Source organism: Scyliorhinus canicula, chromosome 2 (assembly GCF_902713615.1).
Source record: "Scyliorhinus canicula chromosome 2, sScyCan1.1, whole genome shotgun sequence".
Lineage (NCBI taxonomy): Eukaryota > Metazoa > Chordata > Chondrichthyes > Carcharhiniformes > Scyliorhinidae > Scyliorhinus > Scyliorhinus canicula.
In genome coordinates, this window is record NC_052147.1 from 203,373,062 (window position 1) to 203,388,540 (window position 15,479).

The 15,479-nt window shown below is 52.5% G+C and overlaps 1 protein-coding gene across 1 annotated transcript in view; it reads left to right on the top strand.

Annotated features, from left to right (window-relative positions):
- LOC119962304 (dynein heavy chain 11, axonemal-like) overlaps positions 1-15,479 on the top strand; it is a 690,045-nt gene that overhangs the window by 321,206 nt on the left and 353,360 nt on the right. The window contains exon 29 of the mRNA XM_038790290.1: positions 8,633-8,806. Within this exon, the coding sequence (XP_038646218.1) occupies positions 8,633-8,806 (174 nt within the window). The remainder of the gene's footprint in view (positions 1-8,632; positions 8,807-15,479) is intronic.

Below are 15,479 nucleotides of genomic sequence, written 5' to 3' on the forward strand. Positions count from 1 at the left end.
CATTTCTCTACTGAATGTGGATGCTAACATATTAGTGAAGGGACTGGCGGTGAGACTGGAGGGGTGGCTTCCGAAGGTGGTGGGGGAGGATCTGACGGGGTTCGTCAAGGGAAGGTGGCTGTCGTCGAACGTGAGGTGGCTGCTTAGTGCAGGGCTTTCTCCGGCAGAAGGGAGGAAGTTAGAGGTGATGGTGACATTGAATGCAGAGAAATCATTTGATGGAGTGGAGTGGAGGTATCTGCGAGACTGGAGAAGTTTCGAATTGGGCCTAAGCTTGTGGCCTAGGTAAAATTGCTATATAAGGATCTAACACCTTCTGCGCAGATGAATTAGACAAAGTCGAAATACTTCCCATTATTCCTGGGAATGGGGCAAATGCGGACAAAGTGTGGGGCTGGAGGAAGGAGTCAGAAGCTTTGTGGGTGCGGATGGAGGCAAGGTCCTGTAAGGACTTGGGGTTGCGGCCACTGGCAATGCTGCCGCTGCCGCTAGCCCCAGGAAAGTATTTTGAGAATCTGGTAGTGGTAACGATGCTGTGGGAGCAACTCCGACACCACTTCAAGTTGAGGATGGGGTCCAGGGTGATGCCGATAAAAGGGAATCATGGGTATGAGTAGGGCAGGATGAATGTAAAGTTCCAGAGATGGGAGGAGAAAGGGGTGAAAGAGTTGAAGAATCTGTTTCTGGAAGGGAGATTTGCAAGACTAGAGGGGTTGGGGGTGACTTATGGGCTGCAGCGTAAGGAAGGCTTTAGGTATATGCAAGTGCTGAAATTTCGCAAAAAATACTTTTCCAAGTTTCACGCTGGCGCTGCCCTCTTGGTTGCTGAAGGAGGTGCTGTGGGTGGGGGAGTTGGAGAGTGGGTTTGTCTCAGCGATTTATGTTAGGATTATGGAGGAAGATAAGGGGCTGGATTTTCCGATCCCTGACGCCGTAATCACATTCGGTCGGGGAGGAGAATCCTCGACGCCGCCGAAATTGGGGGCGGCAACGCTTTCGTGATGCTCCGCCTCCTGAAAAGTGCCGTATTCTCAAAGTTCCCGACGGTGTGGGACACGTGTGGTCTCACCCATCGGGAACTCAGCGTGGCGGCTGCGGACTTAGTCCTGCGGCGCCACAGTCGGGGGAGGACTGATCTGCGGGCAGCGCCACAGTCAGGGAGGACTGATCTGCGGGCAGGGGTGGACATATTTGAGGCTGGGGGCACTGTGGTGGGGCGGTCCTGGGCACGCGAGCTGGCCGTAGGGGGGGTTCTATTTCGCAAGCCGGGTCTGCCGAGCGGCATCCATCATGAAGCACGGCGCAGCCGCTGCAGGCAATTCTACAGGCCATTTCTCTCGGATAGATTTCTTCGTGGTGAGTAGGGGACTGATTCCGAGAGTGGAGGAGGCCGAGTATTCGGCCATTGCAATCTCCGACCACGCTCCGCATTGGATGGAGTTGGACATGGGGGAGGTGCGGGACCAGCACCCGTTGTGGCGGTTGGATGTGGGGTTGTTGGCGGAGGAGGAGGTGTGTAGGAGGGTCCAGGCAAGTATTGAGGGGTACCTCGAGGTGAATGATACGGGGGAGGTTCAGGTGGGGATAGTCTGGGAAGCCCTGAAGGCAGTGATTCATGGGGAGCTGATATCCATCCGGGCACATAGGGAGAGGAGCGAGAGGAGTGAGAGGGATAGACTGGTGGGAAAGATGCTGGAGGTAGACAGGAGGTACACAGAGGCACCAGAGGAGGGACTATTGGGGGAGAGGCGCAGCCTGCAGGCTAAATTTGATTTGCTGACCACTAGAAAGGCGGAGGTACAGTGGAGGAAGGCACAAGGGGCAGTGTACGAACATGGTGAAAAGGCGAGTAGGATGCTGGCTCACCAGCTCCGCAAGTGGGATGCGGCTAAGGAAATTGCTGGAGTGAGAGACAAGAGTGGGAGTGTGGTGCGGAAGGGGGTAGAGGTGGATGAGGTCTTCAAGGACTTTTACGGGGAACTGTACCGGTCGGAGCCAACGGGGGAGAGGAGGGGAATGGAGAGGTTCCTTGATGGGCTTTCTTTCCCGAAGGTGCAGGAGGAGAAGGTGGAGGGGTTGGGTGCGCCGATTGAGCTGGAGGAGCTAGTCAAGGGGATCGGGCAGATGCAGTCAGGGAAGGCACCGGGGCCGGATAGGTTCCCGGTGGAATTTTATAAAAAGTTTGTGGACCTAGTGGGCCCCTTGCTGGTGCGGACACTCAACGAAGCGTGGGAGGGGGGGACTTTGCCCCCGACGATGTCACGGGCGCTGATCTCGTTAATTTTAAAGAAGGACAAGCACCCCCAGCAGTGTGGTTCATACAGGCCCATATCTCTCCTCAACGTGGATGCTAAGGTGCTGGCAAAAATCCTGGCCATCAGGATAGAGGACTGTGTGCCAGGGGTTGTGCACGAGGACCAGACAGGTTTTGTGAAGGGAAGACAGTTGAACACGAATGTGCGGAGGTTGTTGAATGTCATCATGATGCCGGCGATTGAGGGAGAGGCAGAGATAGTGGTGGTGCTGGATGCGGAGAAGGCCTCCAATAGAGTGGAGTGGGGGTACCTATGGGAGGTGTTAGGGAGGTTTGGATTTGGTGAAGGGTTCATTAGATGGGTAAGGCTGCTATATGAGGCCCCGATGGCGTGCTTGGCCACGAATAGGAGGAGGTCGGAGTACTTCCGGCTTTACCGAGGGACCAGGCAGGGTTGCCCCCTGATCCCCTTGTTTGCACTGGCAATCGAGCCGCTGGCGATGGCGTTGAGGGATTCAGAGAGGTGGAGAGGCTTGGTGCGAGGTGGAGAGGAACATAAGGTGTCGTTGTATGCCGATGACCTGTTACTATATGTGGCGGACCCGGTGGGAGGGATGCCGGGAGTGATGGAGTTACTAGCCGAGTTTGGGACCTTTTCAGGTTATAAATTAAATTTAGGCAAGAGCGAGGTGTTTGTGGTGCACCCTGGAGACCAGGAGGAAGGAATTGGTAGGCTCCCGCTTAGGCGGGCAGGGGAGAGCTTTAGGTACCTGGGGGTGCAGGTGGCCAGGGACTGGGGGACTCTTCACAAGCATAACTTCACCAGACTTGTAGATCAGATGGAGGAGGAGTTCAAGAGGTGGGACATGCTGCCATTGTCGTTGGCGGGGAGGGTACAGTCCGTCAAAATGACGGTGCTTCCGAGGTTCTTGTTCCTCTTTCAGTGCCTGCCCATCTTTATCCCCAGGGCCTTCTTTAGGAGAGTGACTAGCAGTATTTTGAGCTTTGTGTGGGCACATGGGACTCCGAGAGTGAAGAGGGTGTTCCTGGAGCGAGGAAGGGATAGAGGGGGGCTGGCGCTGCCCAATCCTTTGGGGTACTATTGGGCAGCCAATGTGTCAATGGTGCGTAAATGGGTGATGGAGGGGGGAGGGGCGGCGTGGAAAAGAATGGAGATGGCGTCATGCAGAGGTACGACCCTAGGTGCCATGGTAACGGCGCCGTTGCCGCTCCCCCCTAAGAGGTTTACCACGAGCCCGGTGGTGGCGGCGACCCTAAGAATCTGGAGACAGTGGAGACGGCATCGGGGGGAAACAGGGGGCTCGATGGAGGCTCCACTGGGTGGCAACCATCGGTTCATCCTGGGGAATAAGGATGGGGGATTTAGGGGGTGGCAAAGGGCGGGCATCAGCAAATTGAGGGACCTGTTTATTGGCGGGAGGTTTGCGGGCCTGGGGGAACTGGAAGATAAATTTGGCCTTCCCCAAGGGAACATGTTCAGATACCTGCAGGTAAAGGCATTTGCTAGGCGACAGGTAGAGGGATTCCCTCTGCTGCCGACGCAGGGGACGATGGACAGAGTGCTTTCGGGGGTGTGGGTCGGAGAGGGGAAGGTGTCTGACATCTATAAGGTAATGCAGGAGGTGGAGGAGTCGTCAGTGGAGGAGCTGAAGGCTAAATGGGAGGAGGAACTCGGGGATCAGATAGAGGGCGGGACTTGGGAGGATGCCTTGGAGAGAGTTAACTCTTCCTCCTCATGTGTGAGGCTTAGTCTCATCCAATTTAAGGTGCTGCACCGGGCTCACATGTCCGGGACTAGGATGAGTAGGTTCTTTGGGGGTGAGGACAGGTGCACCAGGTGTTCGGGTAGTCCAGCTAATCATGCCCATATGTTCTGGGCATGCCCGGCACTGGAGTTGGGGACCAAGGGCAATGTGTCCAAGTTTGCAGATGACACTAAGATGAGTGGTAAAGCGAAAAGTGCAGAGGATACTGGAAGTCTGCAGAGGGATTTGGATAGGTTAAGTGAATGGGCTCGGGTCTGGCAGATGGAATACAATGTTGACAAATGTGAGGTTATCCATTTTGGTAGGAATAACAGCAAACGGGATTATTATTTAAACGATAAAATATTAAAGCATGCCGCTGTTCAGAGAGACTTGGGTGTGCTAGTGCATGAGTCACAGAAGGTTGGTTTACAAGTGCAACAGGTGATTAAGAAGGCAAATGGAATTTTGTCCTTCATTGCTAGAGGGATGGAGTTTAAGACTAGGGAGGTTATGTTGCAATTGTATAAGGTGTTAGTGCGGCCACACCTGGAGTATTGTGTTCAGTTTTGGTCTCCTTACTTGAGAAAGGACGTACTGGCGCTGGAGGGTGTGCAGAGGAGATTCACTAGGTTAATCCCAGAGCTGAAGGGGTTGGATTATGAGGAGAGGTTGAGTAGACTGGGTCTGTACTCGTTGGAATTTAGAAGGATGAGGGGGGATCTTATAGAAACATTAAAAATTATGAAGGGAATAGATAGGATAGATGCGGGCAGGTTGTTTCCACTGGCGGGTGACAGCAGAACTAGGGGGCATAGCCTCAAAATAAGGGGAAGTAGATTTAGGACTGAGTTTAGGAGGAACTTCTTCACCCAAAGGGTTGTGAATCTATGGAATTCCTTGCCCAGTGAAGCAGTTGAGGCTCCTTCATTACATGTTTTTAAGGTAAAGATAGATAGTTTTTTGAAGAATAAAGGGATTAAGGGTTATGGTGTTCGGGCCGGAAAGTGGAGCTGAGTCCACAAAAGATCAGCCATGGCCGGGGGGGGGGGGGGGGGGGGGGGGTGTTCATTATTGTAGTGTCTATTCTGTAACTTTACAATGTGTTAATCAGCGTTGTTGTTAAAATGCTGTGTTGTTCATGCAGGTGGGGCGAATGAATATGATTGTTAATATTATTATTATTTTTGGTATTTTTCTAAGGTGCGTCATTGTAGTATAAAATCAAAATTTTTTCAATAAAAATTATTGCAAAAATAAAAATTCTACAGGCCATTTCGGCAGCTAGGGCCAGGTGCTCTACGCTGCCTCCCTGCTAGCCCCCAGCATAATGTGGAATTGGTGGCCGTTTTGCACCAGTTTTCCTGCAGTAAAATACCACCGTTCCCACACCGGTTTGGGGACGTAGGCTGGGATTCTCCGACCCTGCGCCGGGTTGTAGAATCCCCGGGGGGGAGGCACGAATCCCGCCCTGACGCTAGCTGCCCTATTCTCCGGCGCGTTTTTCGGGGTTCCCGCCATGCCAGTCGGGGGCCATTGAGAGCAGCCCCTCCGGCGATTCTCTGGGCCCCGATGGGCCGAGTGGCCGGCAGATTTTGCCCAGTACCGCCGGTGTGAATTACTCACCTCACACACAGCGGGACCTGGCAGGTAAGTGTGCGGGGGCGGTCTCTGGGTGGGGGTGCGGGAGTAACCGATCCTGGGGAGGGCCTCCACAGTGGCCTGGCCCGTTATCAGGGCCTACCGATCTGCGGGTGGGCTGGTTCCATGGGGGCGTTCTTTCCTCCGTGCCGGGCCCCTGTAGGGCTCCGCCATATTGCCTGGGAGCCGGAGTGGAGAAGGGAACCTTGCGCATGTGCGGAAATACGCCGGCTGGTCCCTGCATGCGCGAGATCACTGCAGTCGTTCCGCGTATGCGTGAACTCGCGCCGACCCTTCGGCAGCGGCTGGAGCTGCGGGAACCACTCCGGCGTCAACCTCGCCCCTGAGAAAGTGGAGAATTCATCACTTTTGGGGGCTGTTGACATCGGAGTGGTTGCCACCGGTTTTCAAGCCGGCATGGATCCATAGCCCCATTATTGGAGAATCCCACCCATAGTCTCCAAATTGGAGAATCCAGACCAAGGAGTCAATGGAATGGATTAAGGCTACATGGGAAGAGGAGTTGGGGATGGGGCTGGAGGAAGGATAATGGTGTGAAGTGCTGTGAAGAGTCAATGCCTCGACCTTGTGTGCGAGGCTGGCGTTGGTTCAGCTAAAAGTGGTGTATAGGGCACACTTAACAAAGGCGAGGATCAGCCGGCTGTTTGAGGGAATGGAGGATCGTTGTGAGCGGTGTGGGGGGGACCCAACCAACCATGTCCATATGGTCTGGTCCTGCCCGAAGTTGGAGCAATATCGGGAGTTGAATTTTAGTACCATGTCCAAGGTTCTGCATAATGAATTGGAGCCGGGTCCCCTAGAGGCTTTATTTGGGGTGTCGGACCTGCTGGAGTTCCAGACAGGAGCAGGGGCAGACGTCTTAGTCTTTGCCTCGTTGATCATGCGCGGATGGGTTCTGTTGGAGATTTGGCCTTGGAGAAGATAAAATTTGTTCTGAGAGGAGCAGATGAGGGCTTCCACCAGAAATGGGGGTTGTTCATGTTGCGCTTGGAGGCCTGGTTTCTGCTGTTTGGTGGGAGGTGGGGCTACTGTTTGTGTAAAAATGGTAAAATGTGAAATAACATTTTTTTAAATAATAATTCCCAGCCTCAGACCTGCTCTTGTAACCTGCAATATGTATTTGACTGATCCAATTATTAGGGCGATACAATGGTTAACACTGCTGCCTCACAGCACCAGGTACCTAGGTTCACTTCCAGCCTTAGGTGACTGTCTGTGTAGAGTTTATATGTTCTCCCCGTGTCTGCGTGCGTTTCCTCCAGCTGCTCCAGTTTCCGCCCACAGTCCAAAGATGTACAGGTTACATGGATTGTCCATGCTAACTTGCCCTTTAGTGTTAGGTGGGGTTACTGGGTTATGGGGATAGGGTGGGGGCATGGGCCGAGGTAAGGTGCTCCTTCAGATGGGCCAAATGATCCCCTCCTGCAGTGGAGTGTTTCTATGGACGTGATTCTCCCCCAAAATTTCTAAGTTCATTTGTGGTGGTTTTTTCAGGGAGTTTCCCGCCGGCTCTGCTGGCATGTACCCCAACACTATTCAATGACACTTTGGCCCACACTTAGAAAAATTTTTTGAACTGGGGAGCTGAACTGAGATTGGGCTGCCATTTTGAACGTGTGCCCCACACCTCCCACCCGTGGGCGTGCACCCCGCACATACATGGACACTACCCCACACCCCCAAAGTGAGGACACCCCGTGATGGGGTCCCTGGGGGTCCCCCTTCTTCAGGCCCCCCCAAGCCCCCTTACAGAACCCGTTCCCTTCTAGGACCCTCACCCGTCACATCCCAACCTCCTGGAAGCATCTACTTACATGTCCTGTAATCCCCAACCCTTCAAACCCCCCTCCACCCTAATTCATGGGCATGGCCACCCTCGTCTCCTGACCCTTGGCAGTGTTACCCTGGCATCTGGGCATCCTTGCAGTGCTCCTGCTGGCTGGACAATGCCATCTGGGCACCTTCCAGGGGGAGGACCAGGGATCTAACCTGCACTTATAGCCTGGGAGACTCCCTGGGTGCCCTTCTGCCTGGTCCACGTTTGTGTGGACCAGGCAGAGACCCCCCGTAACAGAGACCCCCCGTAACAGAGACCCCCCGTAACGGAGACCCCCGTAACAGAGACCCCCGTAACAGAGACCCCCGCTAACCGAGACCCCCGCTAACCGAGACCCCCGCTAACCGAGGCCCCCGCTAAGAGACTACCCCATGACAGAGACCCCCATGACACAGATCCCCCCCACCGAACAGTGACTCCCCACCCAACAGTGACCTCAACCCAACAGAGACTCCCATCCAACAGAAACCACCCCAACCTGAAATGTGAAGAGCAATCTAAACAATAGGGTGAAAAATCACTGCATTTTCACTTCCCTTTCCTAACATCTGCTGCCTCAGACCAAAGTGTTTAAAGCAGCTGTTACAAGAGCCACAGGCTTTCTAAAGCCCAGTATACTTCAACGGCCTTGAAATCTCTTGACAGCCTTTGATATACAGATCTTCCATTCAATTTCACACAGCAATATATTGCATGAGCCAATGATTGACAGTTTTATCACTCCAGACACAGCTGCTTGATGGATTGTTGATCTATTATTCCCTTCACACTTGATAGCATCTCCATTATTCTGATTTGAAACTTACCACAATGTTTATTTATCACTTGCTATAATTGACATGTCCTCACTGCATCAAAAGCAGCTAAGTGTGTTTACTTCCTCTTTTTCACAACAGAATGCACTTAGCTGCTTTTGATGCGGTGAGGACCTGTCAATCATAACAAGAGTGATTATAAAATGAAAGCACAGAAGGTACCCGATCCATTACACCTGTGCCAATCAAGATTGATATTATGGGGAAGAAAAACATATTAGTTTATTCTGATATCTGATTGTCTATCAGCATATTGCTATTATATAATTGACTAAATTGTGGCTGTTTCTTTAACTAGCTCATTAATTATCGTGGCAAATTCAGTAGATGGTGGACCAAAGAAATGAGAACCATCAAATTCCCATCCCAAGGGACAGTCTTTGATTATTATGTTGACTCTGATACTAAGAGGTTCACTCCATGGACAGAAAAAATCCCAAAATTTGAAATGGAACCAGATGCCCCTCTACAGGTAGGTTCTATTCAAACAAATTGAATAGTATGTTTGCAAATGTGAAGACATCTATCCGGAATGAAGTATTTATTTAGTTGTTCCAAATAGAAATTGAGTACTGTATAACTGGCTTTTAGCCAACTAACTGTCAGCTTATTACATGTTGCTTTTCTTTGAGGTAGGACATAGAATTCAGCAGAACAAAGTACAGTTACATAAAAAGTCAAGGTTGATGGTGACTAAAACTGGCATTGATATGGCCCTTTCAAATCCCAGTTGTACATTTAAATTTTAATGTTTCCATCATTTGTTCCTAAGTGTGAATTAACAGCCTTGATCTTTCTCTTAAGTTTCTTTTCTGAGAAAGGACTCAAATTTAATTCAACACTGGAGATTTACTGCTTTTCTATATTCCACCAGGCAGAATCAATAATGTGACTGAAGTGAAGAAGATAAAAATTTATGGTATCTTGCAATTTAATGGTTGAAAAGATGCAATTTGAGAGATCATAAATTGTGAAGGAGTTTATGCTTCATTGCCTCTGATTCACTGCTTGCTGTTAGAACTTGATTTGTGACTGTCCATGATGTGTGATTAATGATGTGATCAATGCTTACCTCTGTGCAAGGCTTCATTGCTAATGCTCTTCATTAGAATAAATAAAAGACAGCAATTTAAAAAAAATCTTTAAAATATAAAATTGCAGTTATTTCCATTTCAGATTAGCTTTCTTAGGCACTGCCTTCAGAATGTCCACCCACATTGCATTACTCCTGTTTTTTTGAACTTTACAGAAACGTGTGTTGCTTCAACTAGCCTTTATAATCATCATTTCAGAGGGGGAGAAAAATGCTGGACTAGAAAAAGACAGGCTGCATAGCTGGTGCGAGGACAATATCCAACAACATTGATTATATTTAATTGGACAAAAATAAATGAAATTGGATCAGATTTGAAATAGCTTACAAACTGTGTAAATTGCTGGATAAACTCTACAGAAAATTATGCTGTTTTGCCTAATCAGACATTATTGGCAGAAGCATATCATTCAGAACCCAACTCTTTTGGTCCAGTTGTTAATGTCTTTTTATTCTGTAAATTAAACAAATAGAAAATTCTACTAATTTTCAAATTTACTGGGCAGGATTCTCTGACGGCGGGATCCTCTGCTTCGCCGGCAGCTTGGGGGTGACCACAATGGGAAACCCCATTGGCTGGCTGCCGGACGGAAGATCCCACTGCTGGGGGGTGAGGGGGGGGGGCACATCGCGCCAGAAAGTGGGTCTGGCGGGATGGAGAATCATAACCACTATTTAAACCTATCCTGCTTAAAGAGTACTTTACAAAGGATAATCTTCAAAACTTCAAAACTATTTTAGACCCATTGACACCATGGGCTGAATTCTCCACTGTCGGGATTCTCCGTTGCGCCAGCAGGGGTGCACTGCACCAGAAAACCGGTGCGGCTGGACGGAGAATCCCACCCCAGATTTTTGATTTCAGGGTTTTGTTTTTAATATACCGGATCACCCCTCACCACGTTTGCCACTTTATTGGCAAATGTACAGAACTATAGCCAAACTTTATTTTGATTTCTTAAAGAAGCATTGTAGCTTATTCACGTATGTTTTAAATGGTAAAAACATGTCTCATTTTACTAAAATCAACCACAATGCGTCGCAACCAAGATGGCCGCAAGGAGGGCAATGCCGTGATTCCGGGACGCCGAACTGGAGACCTTTCTTGACTTTGTGGAGGAGAGGAGGCTCATACTATACCCTGGGCTGGCCTGGATGTCAGCAGGCGCCATCGTTCGCCGTGCCTGGGCAGAGGTGGCAGGCGCCATCAGCGCCGAAGGTGGCCCGCACTGCAGGTCAATGCAGGAAAAAACTGCACGACCTTCTCAGGGCGGCCAGGATGCGTGCCCAGCACTGTGCCCCCAGCACCAAGCACCCTACCCCCCACACTCATGTGACACCCCCTCCCCCCCCCCCGGGGGGACGGTCAGGACCCACCCTGACCCCACATGGCCGCACCCACTCATGCAAACCGCAATGGCCGTGTGCCCTGGCCACTGATGCTATCAGAGACCCACCCCTGAGCTGCATCCGTCGGACCGTCTAACACAAGATAAGGTTGCGCACAACCACCGGGAGAAGACCGGAGGGGGTCCACCAGACCTACGTCCCCTCACTGTGTCCGGGCAGAGGGCACTAGATATTGTCGGGAGCCGGAGGAGAGGGAGGTTGCCGGCGCGGAGGTCGGTGGCGCACCACAAAGTGACACCCCCTGTCTGGTTGCGGGTCATCAAGACAAATGTGTGCCCACCCTAACACCCCACACCCCTCCTCATCCCAACCCCCCCCTCATCCCACACCCCCCTCACCCCAAACCCCCTCAACCCACACCCCCCTCACGCCACAGCCCAACCCCCCTCACCCCAACACCCCTCGCCCCGCTCACCCCAGACCTCACCACCTCACGCCTCACCCCCGACCGACTGTCTAACCAGACATGCTGTCTTGTGTTTTACAGGACCAGCCGGGGATGGTACCTGCCCTTCCGGGACCCCCGCCTACAGCCAGTGCCAGGGCCGGTGCCCCCCAGAAATCCGAGCACCGACGGGGAGAGCAGCCCTCTGCCAGAGACGACCCAGGTCACCCTGGAGTTTGTGTCGGATGAGGACACTGAATTTCCGTCACAGCTGTCTCCAACGCCCTCCACCATGTCAGAGACTATCACCTCAGTTGGGAAAATTAGTGAAGAGACTTCTGGGACACTCACTGGTGCGCACCACACAGTCATTCCGGTACAGCAGATGGAGGTAGGAGCAGCCGTTGGGCTGGACAGTCGGAGGGCAGCCCGGCCCCAGGAACCAGCTGCAGCCCAAATGGGTCCCGGGCTCCTGGAACATCCAGCCCCACCCATAGTCCAGGTGCAGCCAGAGTCCCAGGGACTGGAGGAGGAGATGACGGCCGGCTTCCAGCACCTGCAGGGGCCAGTGGAGGAGTCTACCCGAATTGAGGAGCTGGGGGTGGTGCCGGTCATGCGTGCCACCCAGGCCAAAACCGCACGGGTGGCATCTGCGGTGGAGGCAATGGGGGCAACGGTGTTGGACATGGGTCAGGTTTTGCAAGGCCTGGGACTATCTGTGCAGGCGGGGGCCATGGTCCAGGACAGATCTGCCCTCTCACAGACAGTCATGTGCCAGAGCTAGCTGCAGATTGCAGCAGTGCTCCTCAGCTTGGTCGAGTCAGCAGGCCATTACTGACAGCACTGGCGGCATTGCACAGGTGATGGCCCAGTCACAGCAGGCCACTGATGAGAGCATTGGCGCCATTGCCCAGGTGCTGGCCGGCGTCGCACAGACACAAAGGGAGGTGGTCCAGTCCCAGAGGGAGGTGGCCCACTCCCTGTGCTCCATGGCCGCTAACATTCAGACCCTTGTCGATACATGAGCGAGCATCCAGGCCTGGCAGCGGCAGGTTTCGGGGGGGCCTCGGGGGTTGGCTCCATTCGCACACCTGTCCCATGGAAAGGCCCGGGGGCCATCGGGCACCTCGAGGTAGGAGGAGGTGCTGGGGCCCTTGCCAGTGACTCCTGCAGGGGAGGTTCTGGAACACCACGGCACCTCGGACCGCCACCCCTTCCAGTCCCTGGTGCATCTGGTTGGCAGAGGGCAGAACAGGCTGGCACCATGCCACCCTGGACGTCCGAGGAGCAGCCGGGCCCACCCAGGCCAGGCGCCCCAGGAGACATGCGTCTCACGACGGGGGCACTCGTCGCAGGGCGGGAGTGACAGCAGACCACCTCCACTCCTGCTGTACCATCTGGGGAACCACCTAGGCGTAGTGTTAGGGCCAGGAAGGCCAGAAAGTTAGACACCAGTTAGGTTGGCAAGGGTGCAGGGCACAGTTTAGTTCTAGGGGCTAGGGCACAGACTGTAAATAACTTTGGCTTTGATCTTTAAGTCATCTTTGTCTACAGGAATAGTGCCAGAGGACTGGAGGATAGCAAATGTTGTCCCCTTGTACAAGAAGGGGAGTAGAGATAACCCCGGTAACTATAGGCCAGTGAGCCTTACTTCTGTTGTGGGAAAAGTCTTGGAAAGGTTTATAAGAGATAGGATGTATAATCATCTGGAAAGGAATAATTTGATTAGAGATAGTCAACATGGTTTTGTGAAGGGTAGGTCGTGCCTCACAAACCTCATTGAGTTCTTCGAGAAGGTGACCAAACAGGTGGATGAGGGTAAAGCAGTTGATGTGGTGTATATGGATTTCAGTAAAGCGTTTGATAAGGTTCCCCACGGTAGGCTATTGCAGAAAATACAGAGGCATGGGATTCAGGGTGATTTAGCAGTTTGGATCAGAAATTGGCTAGCTGATAGAAGACAAAGAGTGGTGGTTGATGGGAAATGCTCTGACTGGTGTCCAGTTACTAGTGGTGTGCCACAAGGATCTGTTTTGGGGCCGTTGCTGTTTGTCATTTTTATAAATGACCTAGAGGAGGGCGTAGAAGGATGGGTGAGTAAATTTGCAGATGACACTAAAGTCGGTGGAGTTGTGGACAGTGTAGAAGGATGTTACAAGTTACAGAGGGACATAGATAAGCTGAAGAGCTGGGCTGACAGGTGGCAAATGGAGTTTAATGCAGAAAAGTGTGAGGTGATTCATTTTGGAAGGAATAACAGAAAGGCAGAGTACTGGGCTAATGGTAAGATTCTTGGTAGTGTGGACGAGCAGAGAGATCTCGGTGTCCATGTCCATAGATCCCTGAAAGTTGCCACCCAGGTTGAGAGGGTTGTTAAGAAGGTGTACGGTGTGTTAGCTTTTATTGGTAGAGGAATTGAGTTTCGGAGCCATGAGGTCATGTTGCAGTTGTACAAAACTCTGGTGCGGCCGCATTTGGAGTATTGTGTGCAGTTCTGGTCGCCACATTATAGGAAGGATGTGGAAGCATTGGAAAGGGTACAGAGGAGATTTACAAGAATGTTGCCTGGTATGGAGGGAAGACCATATGAGGAAAGGCTGAAGGACTTGAGGCTGTTTTCGTTAGAGAGAAGAAGGTTAAGAGGTGACTTAATTGAGGCATACAAGATGATCAGAGGATTAGATAGGGTGGACAGTGAGAGCCTTTTTCCTCGGATGGTGATGTCCAGCACGAGGGGACATAGCTTTAAATTGAGGGGAGATAGATATAGGACAGATGTCAGAGGTAGGTTCTTTACTCAGAGAGTAGTAAGGGCGTGGAATGCCCTGCCTGCAACAGTCGTAGACTCGCCAACACTAAACGCATTTAAATGGTCATTGGATAGGCATATGGACCATAAGGGAATAGTGTAGAGGGACTTTAGAGGGGTTTCACAGGACGGCGCAACATCGTGGGCTGAAGGGCCTGTACTGCGCTGTAATGTTCTATGTTCTAACACCGTTGAAACAGGCCTCTGTGCTCTGTCTGATGGGTATGGGGGTGGGGCAGGCAGCGATGGCCACTGGGAGTGAGGGATGGTGGACGAGTGAGGCCCAGTGGATGGACCGTGCAGCCCCCCTGACCAGCCCCATTACCCCGTCCCCAGCGATTCGACAGGGCCGTGTGATGGACTGGCCAGCTCGCATGCAGGGTTCACCCAGGTGGAAGGTGCTGCTGTGGGCATGAGTCAGACATTGTCTAACGATATGTAGCATGGAGATCATCGCAGAGCGGGCTGTCATCATCCTCCATGCCATGGACCAGACCAGCTGTCACTAGCAAAGTCAGTGCCCCCAGCTCATAGTGCCGCAGGTAGATATAACGGAGTGGGGTGTGCATGCGGGTGGTTCGGTGGTGTGGGAGGTGAGGGTGTTCGGTGGTGAAGAGGTGTGGTATTGTGGTGTCCGTGCCTGTGCCGAGCAACCCGACCCCCCAGTTGGTGAAACATGTGTCAGCTAATGTGTCTGGTGCTCGCTGGCCCTGCCAATAGCGTAGTGCGGCCTCCCGTGCCTGGTCAGTCCCCATGTCCCACTCATTGTACCCCTCATCTGATGAGGCCTGCCCTTGCTCCTCATCCTCCACCAGCACATCGCCCCTCTGCTGGGCTATATTGTGCAGCGGACCACAAAGATGCCGCCGACCCTCCTTGCCTCGTACTGGGGGGCACCTCCAGAGCAGTCCAGGCATCTGAAACGGATCTTCAAGACCCCGAAGCACCGCTCGACAACACCACTGGTCGCACAGTGGGCATTATTGTATCAGGTCTCCGCGTCAGTCTTAGGCCTCCGTATAGGCGTCATTAGCCACGACCGCAACGGGTTACCCTTGTCGCCCAGCACCCAGCCCCACAGCCGGTGGGGTGGGGGAATGTCCCTCGAACATGCCGGGGATCACAGATCGTGCCATCACGAACGAGTCGTGCACGCTGCCCGGGAATCGGGCACAGACATGCAGGATCCTCATCTGGTGGTCACAGACTACTTGAAGGTTCATTGAGTGGTACCCCTTCCTTTTTGTAAAGAGCGGCCTGTTATCCGAAGGTGGCCATAGAGCGACGGCACACCATCGATAATTCCCTGGACCCGGGGCATCCCGACGACGACAGCAAACCCCGTTGCCCGGGCATCCTGGTGGGCACGGTCAACACTATATGTACCGGTCTGCAAGGGTATACTGGGCGTCGGTGATGGTACGGATGCACCTGTGCGCCGCTGTCTG